Here is a 15,170-nt window from a genome sequence, read left to right as displayed (position 1 = left end):
GTACTACATAGGTTAGCACTTAGTTGTTTTTCTGGGTTCTTTTGGTTTGTTTTGGTTTTGTTTTTTTACCTTTTGTATTTCTCTAATCCAGCGGTTGACTCCAGACTGTAACTGATTGAGGAACAACGGATCCTCAGCTTTCTCACCAAAGTCTGTAACCTTGGGTTTTTCTCCACGTTCATAACACTGCTTGGCAACGTTAGTAATGGTTGCATGAATTGGCAGACTGATCTCTGGAATTTCAATATTCTGCTGCAAATGTAAGAGGCCCATTTCAAGCTCTGCAATCTTTTTCTCAACTGAAGGAGCCATCTTATCGCCGTCCCTGAAAAAGCACAGATATTACTGTATAAGAAGCCAAAACAAAAACCATACACAACACATTCAGGCCATCATCTGAACTGCTTTCCAAGAGTCAGCAACAGCATCATGTGCAACTGTGTGCTTAAACAATTTAACATGACTCACCTTGAGGAGTTACTGTTGTTTTGGTTTGTTTTGGGTTTTTTTTTGCATTAAACATTTACTTCAATTCATTAGCACAGAAATGCAGTATTTATACTGAATTACCTGTCTGCTTTGCCAGATTCTCGGATATAGGACTTGAAAAAGGGAGCAACAGCATTGCTAATGAAAGAGTGTAGTGTTTCATACGGAGAGTCTTCACTGAGAGTGAGCACTCTGAGCTGGGAAGACACTGGTTTGTCGGCATCGATCACTGGTGTACGTTTAATGAAGGCCAGGCTGCAGAACAGAGAACAGTTACTAACTAATCATTTGGAACTTAAGTGACAGTTAGAATAGCTTTAATATGACTGCAAGTTTAGCAGTCAAATGCTAATCTGTATCATCATACTTCATAATCTTTCTTCTATGAGAGTCGAATACAAGTCTTCCAAATAAATACATCTTTATACTTCAGCAATCAGCCAAAGTGAACTGCCAATAAGGACTCTGAAGCAAGGGCACACTGAAGAGGCACACATTTTACAGAGCTTCAGAGCCCAATATACATCAAGATAAGTGACAAATATTTAAGAGTCAGACATAATTGAATATTACTGAACCCAAGTTGTATGTTACATTTGTATGTATGCCAAACAAATAAAACTTTGTTCTTTAACTGCAGAGTAAGAAGTCCTAAGTCTGTTCCTTTCAGCCTCAAGACACACCCTTATTTTATCAGAGCCTCCACTCTGAAAAGCTATTGCCCCACTTGAATAAAAATACTGCCTGAAAGCACTAGGTAAATTGGAGGTAAATTTGTAGGTAAAGTAGGTAAATCTGCTTGTGTAGGTTTTGCATTCATAGGGTAGAAATGTTAAATCTATTTTACTAATTCACCTGTTTGACTTTATTCCATAATGAATGTCAGTGCTGATACTGTAGGAAATGAACTCTTTTTCCTCTTCTCCTTCATCTCCCACATCCTCTGCAAAAAAACATACTGTGTAAGAAATGCTTCATTTCTAACGCATCTGCCACTCGCTCTCAACCATCTTCTGCTATTATCAGGCTATTTTCTGACCTTTAATTTCCACACCAACTTACTTAACTAAACTAGGTCAAATGTAGCTTTGCAATATCTCTCAGATTCAGAATGGGTTCATTGTTTTTTAACGAACTCCATTAACTTTTTTAGGTTGCTATTAAAAAACAATAAAACATTACAACAAGTGAATTATAACTTGTATTCTGAGAGAGAAATCTGCATTACAGAATGTGCATTTACTTGTAGAGATATGCTGCCAGAATAATTACATTTCAGCGAGAACATTAAACAGCTGCTTTTTTCTTTCAAAGGTGGCTTTGTATTTTCAGACTTTTCCTTTGAAAATGATTTGGAAATTAAGTCTCTGAACAAAAAAACCACCTCTTGACAGAACAAAAGGCCAAGCTATGGGAAGTACTCAGGCATTACCAAAACCAATGCATCACAGATGATGTAATTGCTGGGGATGCAGGCAGTCGTGGTGCAATGCAGTGATTTCGGTGCAGAAGGTTACCGCCTGTTGGGGGACACTCTGGACACATTGCAGTAGACTCTCATCCTGATTTCATTCATACCCTCTTAGGAGATACAGCCTCGGGGCGTCACAGTTGTGATCCCGAGGACCAGAAGCCTGGTCAAAGAACAACACTGCACTAGACACCACAGGAACCTGTATGAAAGCTGTTGGCAGGTTGGGTAGCTGGTGATACCAGAGAGCATTTTTCATTACTCAGAAACATGGCTTCTGTTTCACTGTAATCAATAATTTATGTCATGCTATGTAGTCCACAGACAAGCTTCAGTAATAACATTGCTTTTAATAGTGTCAGAGAAAAGATCTCCATATGCTGGTGGAGGTTCCAGATTTGTTAAGTCTGAAGACTGGCTGCCAATCAGAAAATCCACTCTGCCCAAATAACTGCTATTAAACCAGAAGACACAGATAGAAATGCCTTCTGGATATTGTAAATTAGTATTTGGCTTCTGAAACATGTAATGAGTGTCTCAATTTCTTTTTAACCACACACATATATATATAACAATATGTATGCCACAAGCATGGAGCTAACTGATCACCACTATCTTTTATTTATCCTTCCAACCTGAACTAAGGATAACTGACTTCATGAGCCAGGCACGGGACAAATGCAGACATCATCTGCATAGCCAATTAATATTCAATGGATTTTCTTTAAATCTTATTGAATACTGTATCATGAATTCATAAAGACAGTTGTTCTTTTGTTCCCTTCGAGAAAATTAACCCTGCTGAAAAAGAAGTCTCAAACTTTGGAAGGGGAAGCAGAAGGATAATCAGTGGAAACAGGCATAAGATAAACAAAGACAGGGTATTTTTAAGCAACATCTTAAGCTTATAGGGAATAGACAGCAAACAGAAGAATCTTATTTATGCTTCCCTCAGTGAGCAGCAACTGCAGAGCATACATGCATTATGTTAAACTGTGGCTGCTGACATGTTAAATAATGCAGTATGAAGTATGACTATATTAAGATTTGATATATATCTACAGGAATGGAACCATCAGCACGCTAGGAGTAGAGATCCAGAAGCTTAATATTAAAATCTGCAAGGTCACGCTGGCAGGCAGGTATACATTGACAGACTGCAGGGGCTTGTTTAATAGCAAGAGTCTGCATTACTGATGAAGCCTAGTCGTGTTTTGTCATTGTTCATTAGGCTGCGTTGTGACAGTAAGAGCCTATTTAACAACAGATTTGCTGGCAATTTTCGAAATAAATGGTAACAGCAGCATGTAAATAACAAAGATATTCGAGTCAGAGTCTCAGCTTAGCTGCAGTATTTATTTAATGCAGCACTTGATGCGGTTCCGAGCACAAGCAGCACGGCCACCGAGCTGAGGTAACTAAACAAAGGCACCGCAAGGTCCACATCTGCGTTTGTCAGTTTCGGGGGCTCGCTAGTTAACCATGACACGACGTTTTTTACAAGCCTATTCAGGTCTAGGGTATTTATATTCCTTTTATCCGAGGTTTTGGCGCTTTAGTTCGTCTCAGCGCTCGCTGCCTGCCTCGCCCAGAAGGAGGCCGCTTCCCCAGCAGCCTGCGGCACCCGTCAGCCGACTGACGAAGCATCTTCGGTGCCTCCCCAAGAAGGGACGGACGCAGCCGCAGCACGCCCAGATCTGCGCCCACAGCCCCGCCGAGCATCCTCCGGGCCTCAGGAACAAAGGCGGCGGCGGAGGCCGGGCTGGGCGGCGGCAGCAGAGCCAGGGCGGCGGGCGGGTCCCCACTGCTGCCACCGCCCTCTCCGGACCCCGGTCCCGCGCCATGCCCGCTCTCTTCCAACCCCGATCCCGCGCCGTGCCTGCTCTTTCCCTCTCCCTTTCCCTCTCCCTCTCCCGCGCGGTGCCCGGCCGGGCCGTGCTGAGGCGGAGCGGCCCCGCGGCGGCCGGCGCGCCCCTCCCACCCGCGGCAGGGCGGCGGCTCCGGGCGGCCGCGGCCATTTTGCCACGGCGGCGGCCCCGCTGCCGCCTCACCTTTGAGCGTGGAGCGCTCCACCAGCACCGTGTGGACCTGCGGGTCGGAGAGGAACTTGCGCATATGCTCCAGGGCGCCCTTCTCCTCCAGCGCTGCCTCCAGCGCCGCCGGCGCCTCGCCGCCGTCTTCCAGCAGCAGCGGCACCAACTTGCGCAGGTGCTTCTGCAGCACCGACACGTCGGCCACGTTCTGCACCGCCGAGCCCGACACCTCCATGCCGCCTTCCTCGCCGCCGGGGCCGCCGCCCCCGCCGCCGCCGGAGTCGGACATGCCGAGGCAGAGGACACGGGCCGGCACCGCGCTCCGCCCGCCCCGCCGCGCCCCGGCTGAGCCCGCCCGCCGCGCTGCGAGCCCCGCCCGGCCGCGCCGCGGGGGAGCCTGGGACGGGCGGCCCGCCCCGCCCCGCCCCGCCCGCCTCCCTCAGCCTCCGAGCGGCTCCCCCGCCTGCCCGCTGCTTCCCGCCGGCTCCTCCCGCCTCCCCGCGGCCTCGCTCTTCTATTTATAGAATGACAGAATGGTTTGGGTTGGAAGGGACCTTAAAGATCATCCGGTTCCATCCACCTTGCCGTGGGCAGGGACACCTTCCGCTAGACCAGATTGCTCAAAGCCCAACCTGGCCTTGAACGCTGCCAGGGATGGCGCATCCACAGCTTCTCTGGGCAACCTATTCCAGTGCCTCACTACCCTCCCAGCAAAAAGCTTCCTCCTCATATCTCATTTAAACCTACTCTCTTTTGATTTGAATGCATCCCCCCTTTGTCCTGTCACTACATGCGCTTGTGAAAAGTCCCCCCTCCATCTTTCCTGTAGGCTCCCTCCAGGTACTGGAGGGTTCCCTTCAGGAAATCCTTCCGCAAGGATTTTATCCAAGTGATTTATTCTGGAAGGAGAGGGCGGGATCCGAGCGGGAAGGGGAAAATCCCCCCTCCTTCCCCCCCATCCAGGCCTCAGCGCCCTGGCAGCACTGCCCGGGCCAGACGCGTTCTGCTGCTGCTGCTGCCGCCGCCCCAGGACCTGGAAGACAAAGCAGTTCCGAGGCTCATTTGTCCGAATGAAAAATGTTTATTTCACGTGGAAAATTAACCCAGAAGCCTTAACAGATGGCACAAGTGACATTTTCCCACGAAGATAGCAGCAGGCCAACTGCAAGGCTTCTTCAGTGAAGAGCCACCCCCGACTCTTGTACCTCGGGGGCTTTATATACCCAGCCCAGCCAGCCCTGCAATTATCCTTTAAGGAATCCAGCATCCAAACCATTAATCCCAGTCTTTTGTGAGACTGTTTCCCAAACACAAAGGACACACAGGGAGCAAAAGCACATCACTGAAAAAGGGGACTTTAATTAAAAAGTAAATCTAATCTTTAAAAATTCTTAAAGGTCTTTTACAGCTGCCACGTCCCAGTGTCTTTGACTGATCAAGGTATTAGATGAGTTTAGCTCACTGCCACTGAGATGGATGATCCCATTTCTCTGTGCCCAAACAAGTACCCTCCTCCCCTGGTCCTGGCTGGCATTTGAATGTGTCTTGGAGAGGGGGCTGTGAAGTCCCAAAGCAATTCCACTGACTCTCCAAAAGTACACTAGGGATGGTGGGTGACCCACAGACTGAAACTCCAGTTTTTGCTCATATGTAGGTGGAAAATGGAATGTTGGCCCCAAAAGAGAAGCAAAAACTGCCTCTGAACCCCACATGCATTTCCTCAGATAGATAAACAGGGAAATGCAGAGACTCTCAGGTCCAGGATCTGCTCAGATGTACTGCACAAGAAGGAAGCTGGGGTGAAATATCCTGCTGGCAAAGAAAGTCCTGAGTTGTAAGCCACTACACAAGTGTAACTCAGCAAAAGTGTCTAGGTCCAGCTACAATACTAGGAATCCTGAAAGCTCAGCCACATGCCCTGGCTCCTCCATTTCTACTAAGGGAAAAAGCATGCCATGCTCAAGTAGGCTCCTAAAGGGTTTATGAGTCCAGTTGAACCTTGACAAAACACTGATTTTATTAAGTAATAGAAACACCAAACCTTCTTGGTTGGGAAAAAAAAAAGATCTGTTCAGCAAGTAAGTTTCAACCACAAGCACCAAAAGAGGTGATTGGTTTTTGATGAATCAAAACCATTTAAACACCTTCCCCCTCCAGTAGAAAAGTAGAATTTATTTTTGATGAAGAAAAATAGCTGTAGGTACTGATCTGAATATTGTATTTACAGAATAGTTACTGAGACAGTGTTTAATAAAACACTTGCCTATTGCCATTTTCCAAAGTCTAGTTTGCTCACAGCTGATCATTCTTCTATACGTAGGTTATGTTTTAGGATTGCTTTTCACATGAAAAAACTAGCAAACTTTTCTAAGCTGCCTGAATTCCAAAGCTATCCCATATCTGGTGGTGTCTGATTACTTTCCAATGGGGGGAGAATAAGCAGCTTCTTACATCCACATAGTAAGTGCCAGCACAGGCCAAGCATCCAAAAACGCAGGATAAATTAACATTGTGGCCTTCAGGATGTTCATTAAAAGGGTGTTGGTAATATTCTTGAGCAACTTTGATGCATGTGAAGTGTAACTTCGCATCTCCTTGGAGGTGAGCTCAAGAGATGGTTCCATGCTTGTCCTTCTAGAGGAATCATCACCTGCTGCACCAAAACCTGACAGAATATTTGTAGCTTACAAAGTAAGATACAATATTTCATTACTGCTGCCAGGAAAAAAAATATAAATAAGGAAAGTTAGGAAGTAAGAAGAAAGCAGGACAGGGATAGGAAATCACAATTCAAGCAAATATTTATATATATTGCTGTCAAATTGCAGAGAAAGTAGGGTCAAAAAAATCCCCAACAGTAGGTTTTAAAAATAGAAATGCACTATGTCTGACAAGACTTTATGGCATAAAGAACAAGTCTTGAATTCTGATATCTAAACGTTAGGCTACTTGCAACTAAAAGCTAGCGTAGGTAAGACTTTGTATTCCTTTATCACTTCATCCTTATCTACTGTGCCAAAGGGAATGGGAGAATGATACCAAGTAAGTAAAGGGAAATTGAAGCAGGGACAAGACAAACTAGCTTTTTGCACAAGTTCTCTTGTGCAGTTAAAGCCTATGGAGAGAAAAGGCTTTAGCTTGCTCAGTCAGGGTGAAAAATAGTTTGCCATGATCTTTCACTAGTTAATTCCAGATGTCCTTTTCTTGGATACACAAAGGACCTGGCCCTTCTCACAGGTATGAGAAGCCACCGAAATCAGTCATGCAAACACCATGACTGACAGTATGACACATAGGCCCTACAATTTAACTAAAGATATGTATTTCAGAGAATGAGAATGAGAACTATGACTTGTCAAGGCAGACAAGATTTGCTCCTAGCAAATGCCACACAACATATGTAGAAACAGAACCTTTTTCACACTTTATAAAAGGAACAATTTAAGGGGAAAAAAAAGTTTCTTTCCCTATCCTTAATAATAATTTAGTAGTATTTGAGACCAAAAACAAAGCAAAAAACCCAAACAAATAACCATCAGAGCAAATCACTTGCTTTCCCATCTCTAATCCTCTTGCATCTTTAATTCTACAGCCAGGGTACCAGAAAAATTGCCATGGCAAACCCTTCATGCTAGCATGAACCCTTTCAGTGTGGTTTTCACAAAAATATCTAAAATAGTTTGAAGCAATTCTGTGAATGCCCTTCTCCCCTTTGTAGTTAAACAGTGGAAGCCCTCTCCCCTTACCACCACAGCTTATGAACCCTGCACGTTGTGTGTGTGCAGCCCTCTGGTGTGGGAGTGAGTGCAGTTCCCTCGTGCCTGGGCCCAGGGAAAGCCAACTACAGTCATGCTGCTCTTCAATTATGAGGGGAAGGGATAATCCATTACCTTCTTTAGCTCCACAGTAAATCCTCCCTTGGGAATTTCTTCATACAGAAATGTTTAACTACATCAAAGCTTTATTTCATAAGGTAAAGACAGCTCGAGCCAAGTCTCCTCATAGAAAAGAAACTAATCCAGGGAGACAGTGATATGGTAATTAGAATGGCATTTCTTAATTAGCTATACACAGAGTCTCCACACTCACTGCACACAGGGAGGACAAGATCAGAGGGGCAGAAATGCTCCACTTTCAGGTGGGTGGCCTGTAATGTGTTCCAGAACATTGGGATAACCTGGAATCACTTACAGTGATCTCCTGTAAGTACATTTGGGAGGCACATAAAGCAAATCTAACAAACCTCTAAATACAAGCAATAGGTGCTACACCAGCACCTTCCTTTCCAATTCTACAAAGCCAAACCATGAAAGCAATGCCAAAAAAGGTTGTTGGTCAAAGCCCCCAAGCTTAATTCCCTTAGAGAGAAAGGATTAAAGGTCACTTCCTGAACATGCTTGCAACTCAGTAAGGTATTTATATGGGAAAAATGTCATCATTGTCAGTATTTTAAAAATGTTGCATTTTGAGAGATATTTGACCCCAATTTCCTTAAGTGAATGACTGGATTCTCAGTTGTTTCAATATCTAGTTTTTCATTCATGATGTGATGTGTTTACTACTGAGCTCAAGCAGAAAGCCATTTCTTTCAGTATGCAAAGACCTAATTTATAACTCAAATCTTACATTCATAACTCAAGTCAGTAGTCAGCTGTTGATCCCAGGTTCACCCCCTCCCCCAACCCTCCCCTTACTCGCTTTATGCGAGTTACTTTCTTAGTTCTTTTGAAGACTTTTATGGGTTGCAGAGGGAAAACAACTCCTACTGCAGACTTCAGTTTTTCCCTACATCTTTGCCACTTGACCACCTACCACCTTCCACAATATAATCCTCGATTTTTTGGCTACTTTGCTTGACACCTGTCGATACAGAAGTGTTACAGGGGAAAATATGGTGGTATGAAAGGTGCATTTTCCATAACTGTAGATTGGAGTTTTAGCAAATTCCTTTTAGTACTGATTGGTGCTCTACAACTGAAGTCTGTTTTTTTCTACTGAATATCCATTATTCCTGAGCTGTTTTTTCTTTTTTCTTTTTCTTTTTTGGTAATGGCCTTTCCATATTTATTTTGCTTTTGTGAAATTATGAAATTATTTTCATCTGTACAGCTGACTGTGCAAACAATAATCTGAACACACCCCCAAACCCCGTGTTAAATTTAGTTTCATGATGAACAAGTAAAATTCACATGTTCTTTATTTGTCCATATAATACACCCTTTTTTTTTTAAGTTTTAAAATTAGATAAAAGCATATTAAATGGCAGGTGTATGAAGTTCTTCAGAAACAATGCCAGAACAAAAAATCGAATTACAAAATGTTAAAAAATATGTAGGTACATTTGAACTTAACATTCCACTAATGCATAATGTTACAGATATTGTCTAATGAAAAATAATTGTGCCACTTACCTATTTTTGCTGTTTCTAGGAACTTTTTATTCTGTACATAGGACGATTCTGTACAAAATATGAAGTCTACATTTTTATTACTTATTACCATAAAACAAGGTACAATGTATGTACAATATTAAAATGAAGCCATACTAAAGCCACACTAAAAAGACACTTGTAATATTACTTTTGACATTCCTGATGTACAGGTGTAATTTTGGAAAATGGGGGGAAGGTGTCAGACAGAACTTTATGAAGAACAACAGTCACCAAAATTCTACGTCAATTTTTCTTTTTATTTTGGATGTATTAGTTTTAGAATTGTTTAGTACAGGATTATAAGAAGTATATAAATATTGATAATAAACATGCTAAACAATTAGTGGTGATAGATTTTGGAATATTGCCTAAGCAAATGTTTAGTGGCCCAAAACTTCAAATATGTCTTTATAGAGACCTTCAAGCCCTAAAAAATACCACAATATTTCCCTTTTTGGTGAGTGTTTATCTTCAATAAAGAACAAAAATAAAATCTAGACAGTGAAAGATGTCCCTATACGTTGAGCATCACACAATCAATCAAACATTGATATACAGCTTTTTTATACCCCCCTCGGGTAACATAGGAATAATTCCTTTCAGCGACCTCTTGCACAAACATACTGAACACCCAAAATCAAAGGTAACTGATAATCTACCAGCTAAAGATGGAAGTTCAAACAATGGTATATCAAAATACGTAGACGTTGCTTTACACAATTAAAAAAGCACCCTTTTTCCCTCAAAAGGAGAAGGCATCTTTAAACTGCTTTCATATAGTTTATCCTAATGGTAAAGCATATTCTTTTCAAGTTTTACAGGAAATGTTTTCAGACACAGTGGACATTCCACTTAAAAGATTGGGTTGGTCTTGAAATTTAGTTGTTGTAAGCCAATATTTATCACTCACAATTTTCTTCCAATAGACAACGTAACAAATATTGGAAATTGAATGTTAAATGCAACCAACAAACAGCAGGCACTACATCTGCACAAGGTTACTATGAATGTCTGCTTTGAGCAATTCTTTTTTATGGATGCAGGAGATGTTATACTTCCTTAAAAAGTAGAACAAAACTGTTTTTAAAGAAGCCACGTTTTTTATCTCTTTATGCATCAAGACATTAAACATTAAGTTATATCATGTTACTGCCAGAGACAAAAGAAACTAATCACCCATTCAGAATAGCAGAACACATTTCAAACAGCTTTTAAGCAGGATAAGTAAGTCAAAATACTGGCCACCCTGAGAGAAATCAAATATTGAAGACAAAGCACTATATTTTTAAAGAGATTTTCCTCCCGTGCTTTTCCATCTACAACAAAAAGCTCATTACATGCAAGTAATCTTGTGGAATATATAGCAGCATTTGAAGATCATCAGCAACTCAGATGCATTTTCAGTTCACTTGTGAGGTGTATTTGCAGCACATGTGCTCTTTACAACAACAACAAAAAATATTTTCACGGTAAAATTATGGTCACTATCTCCTCAGCTCTTAGACTCATTTAGAAAGAAGCAGAATGGAATTCAAGAGTCTGTTCTCCTTTTTTTTTTTGTTTTTTTAAAAATAAGCTTATGATCTTGTGTTACCTGAAAGATTATGTTCACCTTTCAGATAAAAACTGATGCAACTGAAATCACACATAATATCTGCCACAGAATATTGAACTCCTAGAGCCCAAGAAAAATGCTGAGTATTAAAAGCTCAGATAAGGGAGAAAACAGCGAAAGAGTTATTTTATTGACTTGAAAAAACTTAAAATGAAATTTCATATTCAGTCTATTCCCAGTCATAGTAAACAAATTTTCATTTTAGGAAAAAAATCTTCTACCAGTTCATACCTGGAATACTGGTGCCATATTATACATTAAAGACTGGAAGATATGGCTTTAAATCTACATAAAGTATTAGGATGTGGTATATATAGATATATATATATATCTTTATCCTAAGTAAAAGAGAAATGATTTTACAGAATTCTTAGAAAGGAATGATGACTGAGGATTGTCACGAATGTTACCAGTTTGTAAGCCATGTTTTATAATACGAAAGAATAATTGTGTATTTGCAAAACTGCTGGTATATTACAGGACAGCAATAATGTGGAAACAACTGTAAAGGTGAGAAATCCTAGAAAAAGTTTAATACTTATATTTGAAATAAGTTTACTTTTGAAAAACACATTTATCATTAGTACCAACTATTGGTCATTCACTTATTTAGACAGAAAGAGTTTATAGAATGTTTTTCTCAAATACGACTACAAAAACTGCATGTTATCAGCCAGTTGGTACTATGACAACACCTCCAGGAAATTGTGTCCACTTGATTATAGTCAACCCAATATTCTGCAAATGGAACTGGGTAATTTACCATTGTTTGAACTACTAATCTTGAGCTGCATACTCTATTAAGTTATTGCCTACAGAACTGGGTTGAAGAAAGCTTTGACTTTGTGTAACTGATTGGTATGGCACAAAAAAGTAAGTTCTACTGTAGAACTGAGTCCAGAAAAAAAACTTTTCCTCCAAAATAATATTTCACTGTAATAGTTTAATGCCCATCATGTGATATTAATTCATCAGCTCTGCAATGTGATTCCAAGGCTTTCATGGTATAGATATCCTGAGGCAGTTCTGACTTGCGTCGCACAAGAGGACGATCTTTTTTCTGATCTTTCTGTGCCTGAAATGAAAATAGAACAAAGTTGGCCAAACTTATTAAGTACTAAACAATTACTTAAGAATATTTCTTGCACGTAAGTATTTTGACTTATGGGAAAAGAAATAAAAAACATATGGGAAGAAGTTTATACTTTCTTCTCTTTACCCTACTAGCTACGCAGTTTCAAGTATTAAACCCACTTTTTTGCTCAGAGGAAAAATTAGAAACAACTAAGAAATTCTAAGCTACTAACAATCACAACATTACTACCACTTCACCAATTTTACCAATGCTCTTCAAAACCACAGTATTCCTATCAAAGTATCTTTCAACTACGTAATGGTACCTGTATGTAGTTCCCATGTCTCTCTCACCTACCCTGTTTATTCATGTTCTTCTATAAAGAAGTCCTTACAAAAAACTTGACTGGCTTTTTACTTAGCCATTGATTTACTAGCATTTTCAAAAAGTTAGTAAGTCACAGTGGTCAAATTTCATTGTAGCAAACAGTATTCACTAAAAATGCTCACACAGTCTGGTACAGAAAAAAAATCCTGATCTACTTTCCCAGTCAGTCCATCACCTCTTCAGTAAGGACATTCTGCCACATTGCTGACCTCTGGCATAAACCTGACTTTCACTGCAATTCTATAGATTTTAACATTCTATAGATTTTAACATAGTTTCTCACTTTTGAAGTTTAATTTAAGAAACAAACTAAGCTGTCCTTTTGACTTGCCTTTTTACCTGACAGCTGTAGTAGCTCCTTTTAACATTAATTTCTGATGGTACTTAGCAAGGGATATCCAATGGTCCGTCAAGTGTCCTCTCAGAGACTGATGCAGGAATGCTACCTAGCTTGCTTTCTGCAATACTCTAATCCTTATATCAATTCTGGTGACCCAAACTTATCCATCTTCTTGCAAACTTATACTTCTCACAGCTTTCTAGAAGTTTTTCCTAATAGTAAGGGTTACTGTTTGAAAACATTCTGTTATCTTCACCAGGACAGGATCTTCGCCTTTGAATAACTGGCTTATAACCTTTTAATCATCTCACTCACTCCTTGTACACTTTCTGAGCAAGGAAAGGCAAAATAATTTTGTTTGTACCTTTCTCCACTAGCACTAGTACTAGGCTCTGGAGTGAGTGAAAGGAGGCCCCTCTCCCCATCACTGGTTAAGCTATCCAAGGTCTGAAGCAAGGCAGAGGTTTAGAAACTTTAGTAAGCCCAGTGCTCCTCACTGACTAGCTCTAAAGAGCATTCCCATTCAGGAGAATGTTACCTCACTCATTGCCTTGGACAGAGATATAATTCAGCCACCAAGATTTACATGTAATGCACTGGAATCCACAGCATACAGAAATGTTTAGAAACAATCACTGAGCATGTTTTACAGGCATTTCAGCATCTCTTTTAATTTAGACCTTCATCCAAAATGCTATAGCATAAATAATAAAATATAATCTTGCAGGATAATGACACTGGAATTTTAAGAAAGTAATGCAAGAGGTAAGGCTGACCACATGCTTATTTTTATTAAATGTCTTATTGGATACATTGGTTCAAATTAACAGACTTTATCTCCAATCTCTCTTCTTTCCAGCTCCATTTCTCTGGTCTTAAACTTTGCTGGACTTAGATATATTCATAGTACTATATAGTACATATTTCTACCAGAAATCTTAGTGATACTGCAATACTTCCTGTCACCTCTCCATTTTCCATGAGCTCCAAGTTGAAATATCTAGTTTGAATCCTGGTATTCGAGTTCCACTTGACTGAATAAATTAAAAATACCTGAAGATTAGTAAGCATTAGCCAAAGACAAAAAGGATGGAAATGACCTTGAGAGTCCTTGCTCTGTAGCTGGTAACAGAACCTGACAGATGGTGGACTGAGGAAGAAGACCCATGAGTGGGCAAGACAAAAGCACACTTTACATATCTTTTCAAACACAGGAGCTTTAGCCACCAAGAAGGCTCTGAACAACAAATAAAAAAATGTACAAAATATAGTGAGATTCTAATGCCAAGTTTTTCTTATGAAAAAACAAAGCTGTTTTATAGAGAGGAGACTAGAACATGACGTGGTAGATTTTAGCTACAGTTCTAGCTATCCTCAAAACATAATTATTGTTCCCATTATGAGGCAAAAAGCTATTCCTAAGAGAAAAAAACCCCAAAGTTTCTGCAGAAGAAATGTCAAAAGAAACTATTACGTAGATTCACTAGATTAGAAACATAACACTGTATTCCTGGCTGCTACAGTATCACTTGAAAGTAGCAGCTGTGATGAAGTTTATTACTCCAGGATAAATGGTTACAAGGCTGAAAACACAACAGAAGTTTTTGTCTGCGATTAACAGTCACTTAAAAAATCAATGAATAAATTAGAGCACTTTGCTATCTTCACAAGGCTTTACCTGACAAGCCTCTTCTTTCACTGTCTTTTTCAGCGTCTGCAAATCTTCAATTAAAGGCCCATCTGTTTCCATTGCAACAGGACTGTTCAGCAAACTCGTGTCACTATATGTGGGGTACTAATAAAATGCAAAGTGTTAAAATAGTCATTCTTAGAAGTAATACCTAAATACTCAGAGTGCATTTGAGCATTTGAATTATATGACTAGTTACATGAGATTAGCTTCGATATATTATGCTTCCAGGCACAAGTAATAAATTTTAGAATGGAACTCCAATACTTGTGTTTGGCAGAAACATCCTGCTGAAAAACACAGTGAGCATAAAAAACCCCATGGTTTGATTATCTGAGACTGAATTTTAAAATACTCAGATTTTGCCAGTACGCCTACTTGGGCAATTAGTTATGTGAAACCTCCTTTATACGCTGTCTAGTGATTTGTGAACCATGTAGCAACCCAAACACAACGATTTTACTTTTGGGTGCAATTCTGTGCTGGAAGAGACAATACACTGTCAAAAGATCAAATATAGTTAATATACATTTAATATAATTTCAAAACAAAATATTAAACTCTTCTGTTTCAGAAAGTAAAAGTCATAAAAGTCTTTTGAGAATTAAAAAAAAAATATCTTGTAAAAGCTCTTACAG

At 40.3% G+C, this 15,170-nt stretch overlaps 2 protein-coding genes across 3 annotated transcripts in view; both read right to left on the bottom strand.

The window, feature by feature from the left end:
• Nucleotides 1-4,310, bottom strand: part of DYNC1H1 (dynein cytoplasmic 1 heavy chain 1) — a 44,992-nt gene extending 40,682 nt beyond the window's left edge. Inside the window, exons 1-4 of the mRNA XM_064659195.1 lie at nt 4,012-4,310; nt 1,345-1,432; nt 571-744; nt 70-325 (exon numbers count right to left, since the gene is read on the bottom strand). Of these exons, the coding sequence (XP_064515265.1) occupies nt 70-325; nt 571-744; nt 1,345-1,432; nt 4,012-4,282 (789 nt within the window). The 5' untranslated portion in view covers nt 4,283-4,310. The remainder of the gene's footprint in view (nt 1-69; nt 326-570; nt 745-1,344; nt 1,433-4,011) is intronic.
• A 4,862-nt stretch (nt 4,311-9,172) lies between these two features.
• PPP2R5C (protein phosphatase 2 regulatory subunit B'gamma) overlaps nt 9,173-15,170 on the bottom strand; it is a 79,789-nt gene continuing 73,791 nt past the window's right edge. For both annotated transcript variants that reach the window (XM_064659193.1, XM_064659194.1), the window contains 2 exons: nt 14,521-14,637; nt 9,173-12,115 (listed from right to left, as the gene is read on the bottom strand). In XM_064659193.1, the coding sequence (XP_064515263.1) occupies nt 11,984-12,115; nt 14,521-14,637 (249 nt within the window). In that variant the 3' untranslated portion in view covers nt 9,173-11,983. The remainder of the gene's footprint in view (nt 12,116-14,520; nt 14,638-15,170) is intronic.

This window comes from Pseudopipra pipra, chromosome 6 (assembly GCF_036250125.1).
Source record: "Pseudopipra pipra isolate bDixPip1 chromosome 6, bDixPip1.hap1, whole genome shotgun sequence".
NCBI classification, from domain to species: domain Eukaryota; kingdom Metazoa; phylum Chordata; class Aves; order Passeriformes; family Pipridae; genus Pseudopipra; species Pseudopipra pipra.
This window is presented reverse-complemented; position numbering and strand designations above follow the sequence as displayed.